Source organism: Musca autumnalis, unplaced genomic scaffold, assembly GCF_047663935.1.
Source record: "Musca autumnalis isolate F117 unplaced genomic scaffold, ASM4766393v1 scaffold_2, whole genome shotgun sequence".
Classification (NCBI taxonomy): Eukaryota; Metazoa; Arthropoda; class Insecta; order Diptera; family Muscidae; genus Musca; species Musca autumnalis.
In genome coordinates, this window is record NW_027411755.1 from 182505732 (window position 1) to 182521336 (window position 15605).

The following is a 15605-nucleotide window of genomic DNA, read 5'->3' on the forward strand; positions in this document are numbered from 1 at the left end:
TAATAGTTAGTTATTCGTCAGTCTGTCTTGGATGAAGATTTGAAGAGTTTGTACATTTTCCAAAACCACACCTACAAAGTTTTTAAAAGTCCATAGGCGTTCCATCTTTCAATGTTTTGTTTTGAAATGCACAAAAAAATATTTCAGCCAAAATAAGAAAAATATTTCACTCAATAAAAAAAAACACAAATATTTGACTATTATAATTTTTTATTTTAAAAATAGACTTGTTATGGGGCTTATTACGTTTTTTTTTTATTTTTAATTTAATTGTATTAAATTTATATGTCATTATGTTATTATTTTCAATTTGTTTAAAATGCAACACACTCTCACATATCTATTTTCCACTCGTATCTTCATAATCAAGTTTTTGTTTTTTATTTCTTTTTTAAATTAAATTTGTGAAATATTTAACTTGCCGACACAAATATACTTTAAATATGTATATAAGTTTTTGATAATATATTTAAGTCTAAATTTATTTGTTGTATGTAAATGTTTTTTTGTTTTTAATATAATAAACGTTATTATATCTGTGGCTTCTTCATAGAAGTAAACATAATTCGGCTTATGTCAATTTGGAGTTGTAGGTAACACGTTGAAGCTGTACATTTGAGAGTTTTGTAATGTGAAAATAATTCATGAGAACAAAAAAAAAATAAATTTTTGTTGTCCTGGAAATTAGTAATTATCGACATACACAGTTTTCTTTGAAAACCACAGACAGATATTTTCATAACAATTTGTTGTTTATTTCACACATATTATTTTCAATTTAAAGATTTGCTTATATTTCTTGCTGGTGTTTTCTTTTTTGGAGTAGTTATTTTTTCATATATTTTGTATATAATATTATTGTTGAATTCTTATTTTACAATCTCAAATTCTAATTCGAACATATTTTTTTTGAAATTGTTGCATACTTTACACAGTTGAATTCTGTTTGTTGATTTTTTGTGTGTGTTTAGGAATTTATTTTACAAAAAAGTTTAGCTTAGTCTATTAGGGGGAAAGTAATCTTTTTTAAAAATGTAACTAATGTTAAACAACAAATAAAAATAAATCAACATTAATGTTGTGCCAAAGAGCCAAAAATCAAGGAGGACACAATGCATAGATCATTCTTTTTTTTTTCTATACTTTAAATTTATGGTTTGATTCTGTTATCAAGAGTAGTTAAAAGAAATGATACGGAATCATATACATACGTGACATATCCGTGCATGTTTTGAGGGTCACAAGCATATGAGAACTTCTAATAACTTTTGAAGAAGTTGAAATCAAAATATTTTTTATACGTACATACATGTAGGCCTCTCTTTCAAATTTGCCACTAATGGCGCCTTTGAAAAACGTTGCAATTAAGCAGCACTCTTGTGGAAGATAGTTTAGAGACAAAACTTCCGTTTTCCTTCTTTAAGAAGATTTATTTAGGTTTTTTTTTTCTTCATATTGTAACGATTTAAAATTATTCGTGTATTTGCAAAAAATGTATAAAAAACTATTACAATTGGGCCTTCTCAATTATGGACAAATAAGATTGTTTTACATTCTCAAGGGGCACAGACGACGACAGGCAGTCAAATTATTCAAAAACATAATGCTGATAATGTGGCGATTGTTGCATGGTTGATAATCTTGCGACGGTGGTGGTGGTAGCTGCTGTCATAAGCGCTGTTGCTGCTGCAGCAAGGCTATACATGAAACGCATCTGATCCAATCATTCCCATTCCGTGGTACCTGGCGGCTTCGATGTCAAATCATAAAGAACTCGAGAGATTCCATCAATTTTCGAAATTTCTTGTACCATTTGTTGCAAAACCTTAAAAAAAGAAATACAATTAATATTTAAAAATAAAGAGGGCGAAAAAAGGTGTCAACTTACAGGCAATGGCATATGTTCGGAACCAGGAATTGCCGGCACTCCAGTCATAAAGTCATTCGTAATGAATGGTCTTAAAACAATTGAACGGCTGCACGAGGGTGTACGATTAATGGGATCTCTATCAAAATGCACTGGTATCAGAACAACGGGCATTTGTGATATTTTACGATAAAGACCAGCTTCCATAATGATCTAAAAGAAAAGCGATAATAAGAACTAATTAATTAAGAAGAAGAACAAGTAAAAATGGCGAGATTTTTCCCTAAATCCTCCCATAAAAGCTTACATCTAATCTATGCACCATGATTCCTATTAATTTAATGATATGGAACCTCTTATTGCCAAATCTGAATGGACTGCTGAAACAGCTGGATAAGACAGATGTCGTGTACATTGTCAATGCCCTCCTTCTGTAGATGGCCACCCACCTCGCACTAGAAATCTGTCAAATAGACAGTTTAGTCCTAAAGCCAAGCAAGCATATCACCAAAGATGAATGGGATAACTCCACATTTTGCACAGCTGCACAGAAAGACACTCCTACGAGGATAAGAGAACATTGCCACAGCTCGGCAGATATCACTATTGTGGCACCATGTCTGATAAATTACGTATCCTGGCGACCCGTTATTTCCCTTCGCTCAGACCACATTTCTATAATCGACTCCGTAACACCCGACTTCAAAACATCTGAACGCCATACTTTTCTGAACAAACGTTTCAGAGAGCTGCCCATTCCCTCAGATTCTTGGGTAGTTGGGAGAACTATCCGGGACATCATCAATGCAGCAGCCGCTCGCTACATACCTGCTGGTCGTATACCCGAAATCAGACCAAATTTCAGCAGAGGCTCGAGTCCAGGTTCGTACGAACCCTAAAGACCCAAGAGTTAGAGAACTTACTCTTGAAGTCAATAGGCTAGTAGGCAAACATAAGCGGAAAAAGCGGCTAGACCACCTGAAGCAATGCAACATTGTTACAGGATTAAGTAAATTGTGGGCAACGGTTAAATCACTTTCGAATCCAGGAAAGAAGAATGACAGAATGACTGTAACATTCAAAGGCGTTGCAGAAACTGACCCAAAGATGTGAGCATGTTATGTTATAACTGGCAGTTTATAGAGCACCCTGAGAGTGATAGGGGGATGAGGAGTGTTATACGCCGTATAAAAAAAGCCCTGCCAGCAGAGGAGGTGACAGGCAACAGTTAGAGTGCTTTGTCACCTTTTTGACCTCTTACAAAGCAATAGCCAGGTCTCTGGTAAGCTATGCAACGAGAGCGTGTTATGCAAATGTTAGTGCTACGCAGTGAAAAAATATTCAAACCTGTCAGAGTGCCGGCCTGAGGATTGCACCAGGGTGACAGACAACAGTAGAGTGCTTTGTCACCTTTTTGACCTCTTACAAAGCAATAGCCCGGTCTCTGGTAAGCTATGCAACGAGAGCGTGGTATGCAAATGTTAGTGCTACGCAGTGAAAAAATATTCAAACCTGTCAGAATGCCGGCCTGAGGACTGCAACACCGGAGGCACCGCAGGACACCAGTGGACCATCTTCATGAGGAAACGAAGTTACATCAACACAACAAGAAGTGGTCGATACAGTACATGCTTGGTACTGAGCATCCCTGTCACGATTTAATGGACACGTTTCCCCCATCTAGGTACGTCAGAAGATTTTCATGATCTAGAGCAGGGATGGCCACCAACAAAAACTTTCCTATGCCCGCGGGCATACGAAACACACTTATTGTTTACGTTTCCACTCCAGTAGAAGGAGTCAACGATGTAGCTAGGTTTCGAAGGTTACTTTCCAAGGACCCTAAATCCATCGGAAGTATCAAGAAGCAAGATGGTGCGTGGACAGACTCTGCTACCGAGACTCTTAACCTCTTGGCAGAGACCCACTTCCCAGGCTGTAATGAATGTGACGACCTCCAAATTCAAGAGCCTATGGATTCGGATCTCATTGTAAGGTGGTTAACAGAAATAAGGTTAAATGGGCTATCAACACTTTCAAGCCATATAAGTCACCTGGACCGGATGGTATAACGCCGGCGATGCTTCAATTTGCATCGCCACGTTTACATCAAATCTATAGGGCGTGTTTGACTCTCTCATATGTACCGGGTCTGTGGAAAGAGGTAAAAGTTACTAACATTCCCATTCACTCTGCACCAAAGGACTACAGACCCATCAGTTTATCATCCTTTCTCCTTAAGACTCTCGAAAGACTGATCGATCTGGAGATAAGGAGCCATGTAGACACCGCCTCTATAAGCAACTCACAACACGCCTATATTAAAGGCAAATCTGTGGAGTCTGCCTTGCATGAGGTGGTTGGCTTCATTGAGAGGAATATGGAAAACTCAAAGTTGACCTTGACTGCCTTTCTGGACAAAGAAGGAGCTTTTAACAACGTAGAACTTGAGTCCATAAAACTCTCACTTAAGAAAGTTAACACACCTGAATCTCTAACTTGCTGGATAAATAATATGCTAGAAAGCAGGATTATAAACTTCAGCATTGGGGAGACAAAAATTAGGAAAACAGTAACTAGAGGCACCCCCCAAGGAGGGGTGCTCTCACCGTTACTGTGGCTACTTGTTATAAACAATATTTTGACTGATCTGGACAATAAAGGTATAAAAGTTGTTGCCTATGCGGACGACGTTGTACTTCTGATTTCCGGTAAGTTTCCGTCAACCATTTCGGAGCTTATGCAAGGAGCATTATCGACGCTGTCGCGCTGGCCTAAGGCCAATGGCCTTGGAGTAAACCCAACCAGGACAGAACTGGTAATGTTCAGGAGAAAGCGTATTCGTACCACCAACACTGGATGGAGTGCAGCTTCAGCTCTCGTCCGAGGCAAAATACCTTGGCACAATCCTGGACTGTCAATTGCGATGGAACAGGAATGCTGAGGAAAGGGCGAAGAGAGGATTGATTGCACTTTATTCATGTAAGAATTCTATTGGGAAAAGTTGGGGTCTAAACCCATCGATTATACACTGGTTGTATAACACCGTGGTTAGACCCATCTTATCCTATGGTTCTCTTGTTTGGTGGCACTCACTGCGCCAAAAATCGACATCCGGTAGGCTTAACAAGGTACAAAGAGCTGCCTCGATTCTCATAACTGGAGCCACCAGGAGCACAACACAGGCTGCTCTCAACGCAATGCTGAACTTAAAACCACTGAGTCTCAGCATTAAGTGTCAGGCAACTCGCAGTGCCCTACGGCTGCATGAACAGGATCTCTGGCGCGGTTGTACCTATGGGCATGGATGTATCCTGAACGAATCAGGCATAAATGTGAACCAACGCGAAAAACTGAGCGACTATATATCACCAGTCCTGAGATTTGACGATATAGACGTCGTTATACCTAGTAGAGACGTCTGGAACCGCAGTAACCCCCCTCTGGACGGTCTGGCTTTTTATACAGACGGTTTCAAGATGGAGGAAGGTACCGGGGCTGGCGTCTACTGTGAAAGGCTATCTCTTGTGTAGTCTCTGTAGTGTTTTCCAGGCTGAAATTTTCGCGATTTTGAAGGCAGCGGAATTGATAAAAAGTTTGGATCCAGAAATCTTTGAACCGGTGACTATCTTTGTGGATAGTCAAGCGGCTCTTAAAGCCATAAAATCCTGCAACAACAAATCCGATGTCGTCCTTAAGTGTAGATCAGCCTTGGAAACGCTAACTAACGGCTTCCGGCTATGCTGGGTACCAGGACACCGCGACTATTTGTGTAATGAAAGAGCAGACGAATTAGCTAGTCGAGGATCGCAGTGTACAGATCTAGCTATCGCTGACTCTATCAAACCACCCATTTGTCATTTCTTTCAAAAAATTGAAACGTTCTCTGACGAAAGAGCCAGTGAATTGTGGCATAATGAACCTAGGTGCATTGTGGCAAGATCCATATGGCTGTCTCTGTCAGTCAAAAGAACGAACTCTCTGTTGAACCTGAGTAAAGCTGAAGTTAGAGTAACGACGGGAGTCATTGCTGGACACTGCTATATCAGGGACCATACCATCAAATTTGATGAGGATGTTACTGACTACAACATCATCAAAAATCTGAAGTGGCTGGGACAGCGCAACCTGAACGCGTAAATGAATTCAAGGCAGAATACTGCCTACCATTAAAAATAAATCTTTTTTCTTCCCCTAAAACTATTCCTCCCCTCTTAAACTTTCTTGTTATTTATTCGTTCTTTACTTTTCTAACAACTTCCTATTTTTATTTCTTCCCCCTACCCTCTCTTTTCCATCTCCTCTTTTCTTGCAGCTTTTTTTCGACTGGATGATCACAATGGACCGGAAGGTCTCCGAGTGACGCAGTCACAAGTTAGTGGCTGCCCATCCCCTAACCTAACCTACGTTTCCAATCACACTAGCGCAAGTTATTATCTGCAAATTTGTGTTTTTTGCCATCCCTGATCTAGAGAGAGGTCCAAAGGTATAAACGGAGACGTCTAGACCAACGAGCCTATCAGGCAGGCTTAGATAGCATTCACCCTGATGCAGTCCTACAGAGTTACAGTATGAACGCCCCATCCATAGCAGCAGAAGAACGCTAGCTGGCAAGGCAAACACGATTGGTTTTAGCCCAGTTAAGATCGATGCAGTGGCCTCAATTCGTATTGTGCCCGAATTGATGCCACTACACCCAACACATGCCCGGCATGTGAATTGGGGCCACACGACACGCTGCACTTTTTTAGCTGCCAACTAACCCCACTCACCTGTCTCCTCATCGTTTTGGTCGCTGTCCTACTAATGCTTTCTTCATACCGGACTACAATGCAATAATTTTTTTGTAATTCGCGACAGATAACCCATGGTCGATGTAGCCAGCAATCAATAGAATTGTCAGATTTTCGATAATTTGCCAGCTCTTTTCTTTGTGCACGCAAGTAGCCCAAGTTGTAGAATTGTTGAGTCTGAGGCATGTGAATTGGGACCACACGAAACGCTGCTCTTGTTTAGTTACCAGCTAATCCCACTCACCTGTCTCCTCATCGTTTTGGTCGCTGTCCTACTAATGCTTTCTTCATATCCAAACAAAATGTGTTGGTGGCCGATGTAGCCTTTGTTTTACGACAAAAATCAATAGTATAGTAAGATTTTCGATAGTTTGCCAGCCCTTTTCTTTGTGCACGCAAGCAGCCCAAGTTGTAGAATTGTTCAGTCTGGATACAGTGGAACCAAAACCTGATAAATGAAATAACACACGAACGAACATATTTGCGTTGCTACAACAACAATACAGTGATCTCTTCTGGCGTGAACTCTCCTTCTTCATCCACACCCATAATGGTGGGTAGAATCATAAAGAAGAGGTATTAAAGAAAAATAATTTTTCATTCAAATCCTGGACATAAAGCTTTAAGATGGGTTATCATTGTTATTTATACAAATGGGGATTTCTGAGCTTGGTTCAGTGCAAAATACATTCCCCCAGATTTTCTGTAGGCCCTTGCAATTGCAAAGGTGCTTGTGGATGTTGTTCCAATGGACAATGTTTTAGAATACATCCTTATCTCAGGCAAAATTAAAACGTATCTCTTTTCTTACGTTGATCTTTTAAATTCAAAATACTTACTTCATTAGCTACAGCATCAGCTTGCCTCAGTTGTTTTATAACATAGTTGTTCAGTGTGGTATGGGTAATATCTGTGATTTGATATTGAATGGGATCACCAAACACGTAACAAACTCGATTGACATTGTGTAGGATACGAGGTATAAGTTTAGCTAAGAATAACAGATCATCCCAATTGGGTTCGTTGCTACTGGATAGTGCCACGACATAGCTGTAGGTTCGTTTATCGCCTGGAAAAAGTATAAAACAAACCAAAAGTAAAAGAGTTAGTAGCAATCAATTCACGAATTTATGGGCCGATTCCGTACAGCGAGGCGAGTCATGTCGCGTCGTCTATCGTCTCTGTGACAAAATTTAAAAAATGCACTACGTACAGCGATAGAAAATAATCGTCGATAACAAGTTATTTTTATTTTTTTTTTTATTCGTTAGTAAAAATGTACGGCGACAGCTAATTTGTTGTCGCCGGAAAATGAACATTTCGGCGACAAAATTTGACGACGTCAGGCGATATTGCCATACGGAATCGAAAAATTGCATTTCGCAACGCGACACGACTCGCCTCGCTGTACGGAATCGGCCCATTAATTAACCTTTACCTTGAACCCCCACAGAACGTATGGGTAGGACAGTTGCCTGTATTTGGGAATATGAAGATATTGCAACGAGTTTATGTTGCTCCATTTCTGTTGTAGCACCACTAACACGATTAATCAATGCATGATTTTTCTCCAATTTATTTTTATAGTCGACAATGACACGGGCAATAACCTAAAAGTTATAGCCAACAAAAACACAAATAAAATTTGAATTTGGATAAAGTAAATAAAGTTTTTGTCTTACCTGGGTTTCTGAGTAATCCTTTTCTATAAATGGTTCTTCTGCACACAAAATACGTATAGCCAAACCGGGACCAGGGAATGGTTGTCTTTCCACCAAATCTGCGGGTAAACCCAAATCATTACCCAATTCACGTACCTCATCTTTGTGGAAATCACATAAGGGTTCCACAACACGACCAGCATTGCGTAGTTCCCTAAAAACAAAACCCCCCCAAAAATTATTATGGTAATAAATTTAAAAATATAAATAACAGATTCTTTCTTACCTAATCAAATCGGTATCATTATGATGTGTTTTAATTGTTTCAGCATTTTTGCTAACCATATTTGAGGCTGATTCAATTAAATCAGGTCTCAATGTACCCTGAGCTAACATAACCTCTTCTGGTTTCAATTTCATTTCGGCCACAATATCATTGGTGATTTTAACAAAAATATCACCAATAATTTTACGTTTTTCTTCGGGATTAATGGTTTGACACAGCATTGGTGTTTCCACAATGGAAAATTGTCCAGGCCTCTTGATTTGTGTTGTACCCTTGAGGAAGGTGTATGCCTCCTTGCGTACAATTAAATCAATACCAATATCTCTTAGTGACTTTTCGACCTTTTCACTTTCATCTTTGCGCATAAAACCATTATCCACATGAACAGCAATTATTTGACTGGGATGTAAAGCATGTCGCAGCAAAGCGGCACATACCGATGAATCCACGCCACCACTAACCAATACCTAGGTGAAATAAAAACGAAAATTAGCAACCACTTCAATTCGTATAAATATTAACAACTTACCAGAACTTTGTTATTACCAACTTTTTCCTTGATATATTTAATGCATTCTTCTTTACGACTACCCATGGTGAAGTTGGGTGTAAGGCCACAAATCTCAAAAAGGAAATTTGTAAATATTTGTTTACCACAAACAGTTAGATCAACTTCAGGATGAAATTGTACACCATAGATCTTTAACACTTCATTGTAGACAGCCGTAACAATGTTGCTCGATGACCGACCACCAACTTTAAGTTTATCACCTACACGTTCTACACTATCTCCATGTGTAAGTAGAACTGTTTGTGTGTGTCCTAAGCGGCTGTAAATAGAAAATAAGATACAAAACAAATAGGAAATTAATAAAATAGTTTCTTCGACTTCGACGAATATCACAATAACAGTGTAGAGTTTGAAACGTATCACTTGACCCGAGTTAAAATATTTGTAAGACTTTGGTTGTTGGTGATTGCTTATGAAGTATGCCTTATCTGGGGCATCATCATTATTTCTTTAAAAAAAATGACCTAGCCTACGTAACCGTTGTACATCAACTTATTCGATAACACGTTTATGCAATGAGTTGGAATTGGAGATTGTTACCTTGTCTAATTCCGACAATTCTGTTCCTCCTCTTCCGACGGAGATTCTGATAGACATTTTCTACGATAAGGATGACGAAAATTCTTCTCTGTCTGTTTAACCTGTATTTTGTGTAGTCGAGTTCCGGAATGTCATACCCGCCCTCAACTACTGTCCGTTTTTGTGCAACATAGAAGCTTAAGCTGCTGGCGACAGCAGTGAAGGAATGCATACTTGCAATAGTCAGAGAGAGAGAGTGAGTGAACTCTGAAGGTCCAAGTCGACCATACCTACCTCCAGTCGAAAGTTTACTCCCAGGTGTTTAGTCCACAAGACAGACTTGATAACTAATCCTTTTACTCATTAAGGCGTCAGTGCTCAACGAGTCTGCGTTGAAGTACAATTTGTACATACTACAAACCTTGAAAAACACAGATAGGTTCGTTCACAATATTCTTCATTCAAGACAATGCAATTCAAACGCTTTGTTTTAAATAGAGAAAATTGTGACGTTAAGCACTCGTATCGCGTCAACGTTATACCAACCAACTTAGTGACTTCCCTTGCCCTGTACCCTGTGTTTCAGTTTTCAAGGCGGCATTCAGACAGGTTTGAATATTGCCATCGTGTTGCACTCATATTCGCGGACCACACTATCGCCGTGTAGCTTTCTACAGACCGATCTATCGCGTTATACTGCTGGCTAGGGACTTGATGACCTTGTTTCTACATCTCAGCTCGTCGATGATTGATGTGGCCTACGCGGACGACGTGAATATGCTTTCGAATTTGGGTCTTAAGGTAGTTAGTGGTCAGAACTCGGCTACCATCGGAAATAACATACAGCTCAGTGCTCACCTTCGCAGTTTATGTGGTGAACAGAGTGACCGCAAATTCAGTTCACTAGCGGATATTTGCATATCCCAAGCATGGAAAAAGGTGTTAAGATCAATCAAATTGGAGTTCAGTCTTTCGCAAATGACACAAGGGAGGGTACCTGATGCTAAGATCGTAAAATGTTCGGCATACGTTAGATCTCAATGCCTTGTGGGGGGGTGAAATACAGAAGATGTAGGGGTTAAACAGTTCCTGAAATATCACCCTATCTTGGGGAACTCCCTGTTTCACTCTACAGGGTTTGGACTTCTTGTTCCTGAATTCCACGTCCGACTAGCTTCCAAACTCATTTAATTGATTATCCAACGTTTCAAACAGCGTGGAGTGTTTGACAGTATCAAAGGCTTTTGATAAGTCAAGCGTCACCATCGCAATGCTATCACACGGCTTGCTCCGGTTGATTCTTTGACTAATATGTGTGGAGATGGGGTGCAGGCAGCGCTGTTGTTTTGCTGCTTACGGAACCCATGCTGATGATCGGCACCAGGATACCTATTTCTAACGCTTGGGAGGACTAAAGAGTCCAGGGTCTTTGCTACGGGCGACAAAAGCGAAATCGGTCTGTACGATTCACCTTTGCTGGCATCCTTGCTTGGCTTCAGGAGCGGGACCACCCTGCCCATTTTCCATACTTCGGGAACGAACGACGCCTGCCTCATCCAGCTGTTTCAGCATTACCATGGAGATTGCATCTGGGCCCAACGCGTTGCTTGACTTAGCGTTCCTGATGACATTCGCAACATTATCCATTGTAAATTGTGCTGGAAAGAGATTTGATGCGACGTAGTACTCTTCTCTTCGGCCTGTCACTCCCGGGCTGCTCGATAAACTGAATTAACTTGCGCACCTCTTCGGCGTAACGTCTCCATACGTTACTGAGGTCCTGTCATCCTTCTTTCTTGGGTTCAGTCGTTGCCCACAGTCCACTTATTCGGGCTCCAATATTCAGATGATTTAACCACTTGATTCGCTAATGCTCACCGACCAATCCAACGTCTGCGGGTTCTTTCGTACCGGATTGATCCGAAACCATAGTGTTTCGGACAGCGGCTGCCAACCCAGCATAAAACCTGTGCTTCTACGTAGTTTCTATGCTGCTGCAATAACAACAACCAACCTCTTAAATTGTGGTTGTCACGACGAAGCTCATCACGCTTATTTGCTAATTGGTCTCACTTTGAGTATTCGACCAGTAGGTATTTGGCGAGCGGCTGCAGCAGTGACGATGTCTCGGAACGTCCGTTCTGCTACCCGAACACCAAAATAGATGGGCAGATCTCTGAAGCGGTGGTAAATAAAACTCTCTGAAACTCGGCCAATTAGCTTTCCCATGATTGACGAAATTGCGGCGTCCAAAGGTGATGAAATAGGGCGTTCCGCTAATTCTGGTAGGGCCGTCCTCTTTGACCGTGCAAAACATAGAGCTATTTTTCTGCCCAGCCATTGCTATACCCCTCTGGTCGTTTCCTAGGACCGAAAGCAACAACTCACGATGATCATTAAAATCCAAGAACAGACGTTTCTTCCAAAAGCGGGGTAATGTTGGGCCTATAACCTGGAGTACATTAATTTTCGGTGGGATGTATACGTTAAGCAAATCTTTCGCGGCAGTTCCACATCAGACTGCTACCCCCATACATTTCATATACGGGTTATAAGAGCCAGACTCAAGCGAGATAGGTCTGTATTGAGCAGACTGGTGTAATATAAAAGCTAATCTTCACTTCTGTTGCGATTCTTTCTCAGTACGTTGTAACCATCACAACGCACCGCCGCGATCATGATGGTGTAAGGTGCTGCCTGCTGTTGGGGTCTATGTTCACGAAGTATACGGCAACATAGTCCATAGCAACCTCTTAGGTGCATCCACTCCCGACATCCAATGCGTCTCACCGAAATTTGAGTCTCGACAAGGATCAAGAGAATCCGGAGCATTCCGGTATATTCTGCTCCCAAAACAGAAAACCATACAAATACAAACATGTGTATTAGGGAGGGGCGATGTCTATGGAAGGAAAAAAAACCTTAATGTAAGAAACCCAGATTTTCACTACTTTCACCGTTATAAAAAAATAAAATCAAAATCGGGAGGCTCGATTTTCGCGGTAGACATATGGTCTAGTGGACTTTTTTTGCTCAGTTCAATCCCAGGAGTCAGAAACGCGAAGGGCTCATTAAGGTTTTCAAATCGCCCCGGCCTAATGTGTACACTGAATTGGCAGACGCTGGTATCGAAGAACCCGCCGCCGTGACAAAAACGTTATGCCGTTCTTTGAAGCATAGATTGACAAACTCTTCGAAGTAGAACAAACAGTCTGGTATACTGCTCCCCGATATATTTATGTATGGTTCACTAGAGTCTAGCTGAAGCGTGCGAAACCTCTATAGTGCGTCATAACTCCCAAACTCATTTGATGTTATGCTTGATATGTGGTCCTTTATTTCTTCTTTATGTTCTGTCTCTATTTTGATAGCGTCGCTGACGATATGAATTTGCAAGCGGTTCGGAAGGAGCACCTCAAAATGCACCCAGCGCTGTCATCTATTGCACCTCAACAAAGTTTATGTGTGATGAATGCAGATGTGACAAGCCCAACATTCATACTGGTCCGAAGCTTTGATCTTTACCGAGACGGACCAAAATAATGTTGAAAAGTTTGATGCTGACTGAATCGCGATTAAAAATTCGATATTTTGCGGGATATGCTGAATTCTGCTATTGTTTGGTTTCGCAGCAACTCGGTATGGCAGAACACGACACCTTAGGTTTGGAATTTTTGTTCTTCTAATCTATTAAAAATATTCCAACCATTACAAAATTATTATCTCAAATTGATAGTTGTTCTTAGAGAGGTCGCTCGTTCTTACTTTGTGACCTATTTATCTCCAAACCTATTGAAAATTATCGTATCTATAAGGTTCTGTGTGATCCCATTCAAATTCATCAATAATCCAATTTTTAAGGTCTATTAGTTGGCTTTTAAATCAAATAAAAACCCATGATCTTTAGTGGTCTATCCACGACTCCTAGTGTATAGCTCTTAATTTTCCATGTTCAAATTCTTATTTAATACAAACAGATAACATGATCACACTTAAATTCAGTGGCCAGCCAAGGATATAATACCTATGCCCCAAGGATATGATATCTTTGTATATTCATGTGTTTATAAGAAACTAATGTACATGTTTTATAATAAATATATTCAATATCAAGCTTAAAAAGTATTCTTGTCAAACCACGTGTAGTCCATTGTGTATGTCTTAACACTAATGGAATGTTCATAGTTTGCCTGTTTTTACACAGTAATTAATCTTGAAGGATTGTATCAGCATTTATTCAAAACATTTAAAATAAACACTTTCTTGTCCTTCGTAAAACAAATAAAACTTATTAATGATGAAGATGATGGAGTACATGCTAAACCATGTGTATTTCCATATGAAGAACACTACATTATGGAAATATGGAATGATCAGGGTTATGTTATTACTCTAGAAGGATTGTGTGGCAGCATTTATTCAAAAGTGAAACAAATAAACGCCATCTTTTTGTCCTTCGCATATTCGTAACGAATCTTATTACAACTAATAAAAACTTACTTAAACAATGGACAAGAGGTTTCAATCTCAATTGTCTGTTGACCATCTTCACGTACATTCTTTTTGAGGACCGTACCACCAAATTCTTTATTAATTAACTGCATACCATAACAAATACCCAAAATGGGTATTTTCAATTTGAATATTTCGGGATCATAACTGGGAGCGTCTTCAGCATAAACCGAATTGGGACCACCCGATATAATGATACCCCGATAACCACCCGATCGTATGGTGGCTGCTGTTGTCTCCAAAGGTAATATATCTGATTCTACCAATAATTCTCGAACTTTGCGATCAATTACCTATGTGCGGGAGGTTAGTGAATGGAAAATTTCGTTGATGAGAAAAAAATGTTTGAATACAAAAAAAGGTGAAAAGATTTGTTGATCATTTACCACAAAAGTTTTTTAACGCAAAATTTAGTAAATATTTTCTCGTTGTTGGAAAAAATTGAAAATTTTGAATTAATTGCATCCTTGTGGTAAATGAACAACAATTTTATTTTAAATACCATACCTTTCCATATTGAGCACCTGCATCTAAAATGGCAACTTTGTCATGACCCAAACTATTTTCAGAGGATAAAAATTTGTTTGTTGTACTCATGTCTTTCTTTTTGCAGCACTGGAATGAATAGAAATTTCAAATGTTGCAGTGAAACCAATGTTTAGAAGAAACTACCATCGTTGTAATGGTAAATCGGAAAGCTACTACTGATTTTAATAAAGCTATAAACTATTCTATTCCTTCTTCGGGCTATAAGGTAATTGTAAGATTGTTTATACTATTTGACACAAATGAATAGTTTAATTTCTAGTTCTATAATTGTCTCGTCCAACATTGCCATTAGGGCATTGATTGGTTTTGTAACCTTACCAGGTTAGATTGAACTGCATAATCTATTCCATGTTATAGCTTTTTGCATATCTTTCCTTTACCGACAGTATTCGGAAATACATGAAATAATTACCACAGGTAGTGCATTTTATGCTGATTCCAACGCTGTATAATTTTTGTTGGGGAAATGTATACTTCCCGAGATATGGGCCTCTGAAGTTCCGAAAATTCGCTTGTTTAAAGGACGGCTACTTAGAGAAAATTTTTAATTGAAAAGAAAATGTTGTTCCCGTTCCCCAGATGGCTCCTGTCCATAGGAGAAAGTCTCAAATTAAATGAAACTTACGATTTTTTAAAAAAAATTGCCACTGTCGGTAAAGGAAATTTGTTCCTAGCTTTTTAAAAGTGGATAGAGTATGTGGCGACTAAATACTATACTGAGTAAGTCTATTGTCCATACAAGCAGACCTATTTAAGTTCATGTAGAGTCTACGGACTCAAACGAATATTGCATGGGAAGAACAGAGTGTAACTGTTCACACACCTCACTAACCAACCACCTCCTACA

At 39.6% G+C, this 15605-nt stretch overlaps 1 protein-coding gene across 14 annotated transcripts in view; it reads right to left on the minus strand.

The window, feature by feature from the left end:
* Positions 1-808: 808 nt before the first annotated feature.
* bur (GMP synthase burgundy) overlaps positions 809-15605 on the minus strand; it is a 37134-nt gene continuing 22337 nt past the window's right edge. For all 14 annotated transcript variants that reach the window (XM_073970249.1, XM_073970250.1, XM_073970251.1 and 11 more), the window contains 9 exons: positions 14717-14824; positions 14198-14502; positions 9137-9437; positions 8608-9074; positions 8343-8535; positions 8099-8270; positions 7500-7729; positions 1889-2080; positions 809-1825 (listed from right to left, as the gene is read on the minus strand). In XM_073970249.1, the coding sequence (XP_073826350.1) occupies positions 1724-1825; positions 1889-2080; positions 7500-7729; positions 8099-8270; positions 8343-8535; positions 8608-9074; positions 9137-9437; positions 14198-14502; positions 14717-14806 (2052 nt within the window). In that variant the 5' untranslated portion in view covers positions 14807-14824 and the 3' untranslated portion in view covers positions 809-1723. The remainder of the gene's footprint in view (positions 1826-1888; positions 2081-7499; positions 7730-8098; positions 8271-8342; positions 8536-8607; positions 9075-9136; positions 9438-14197; positions 14503-14716; positions 14825-15605) is intronic.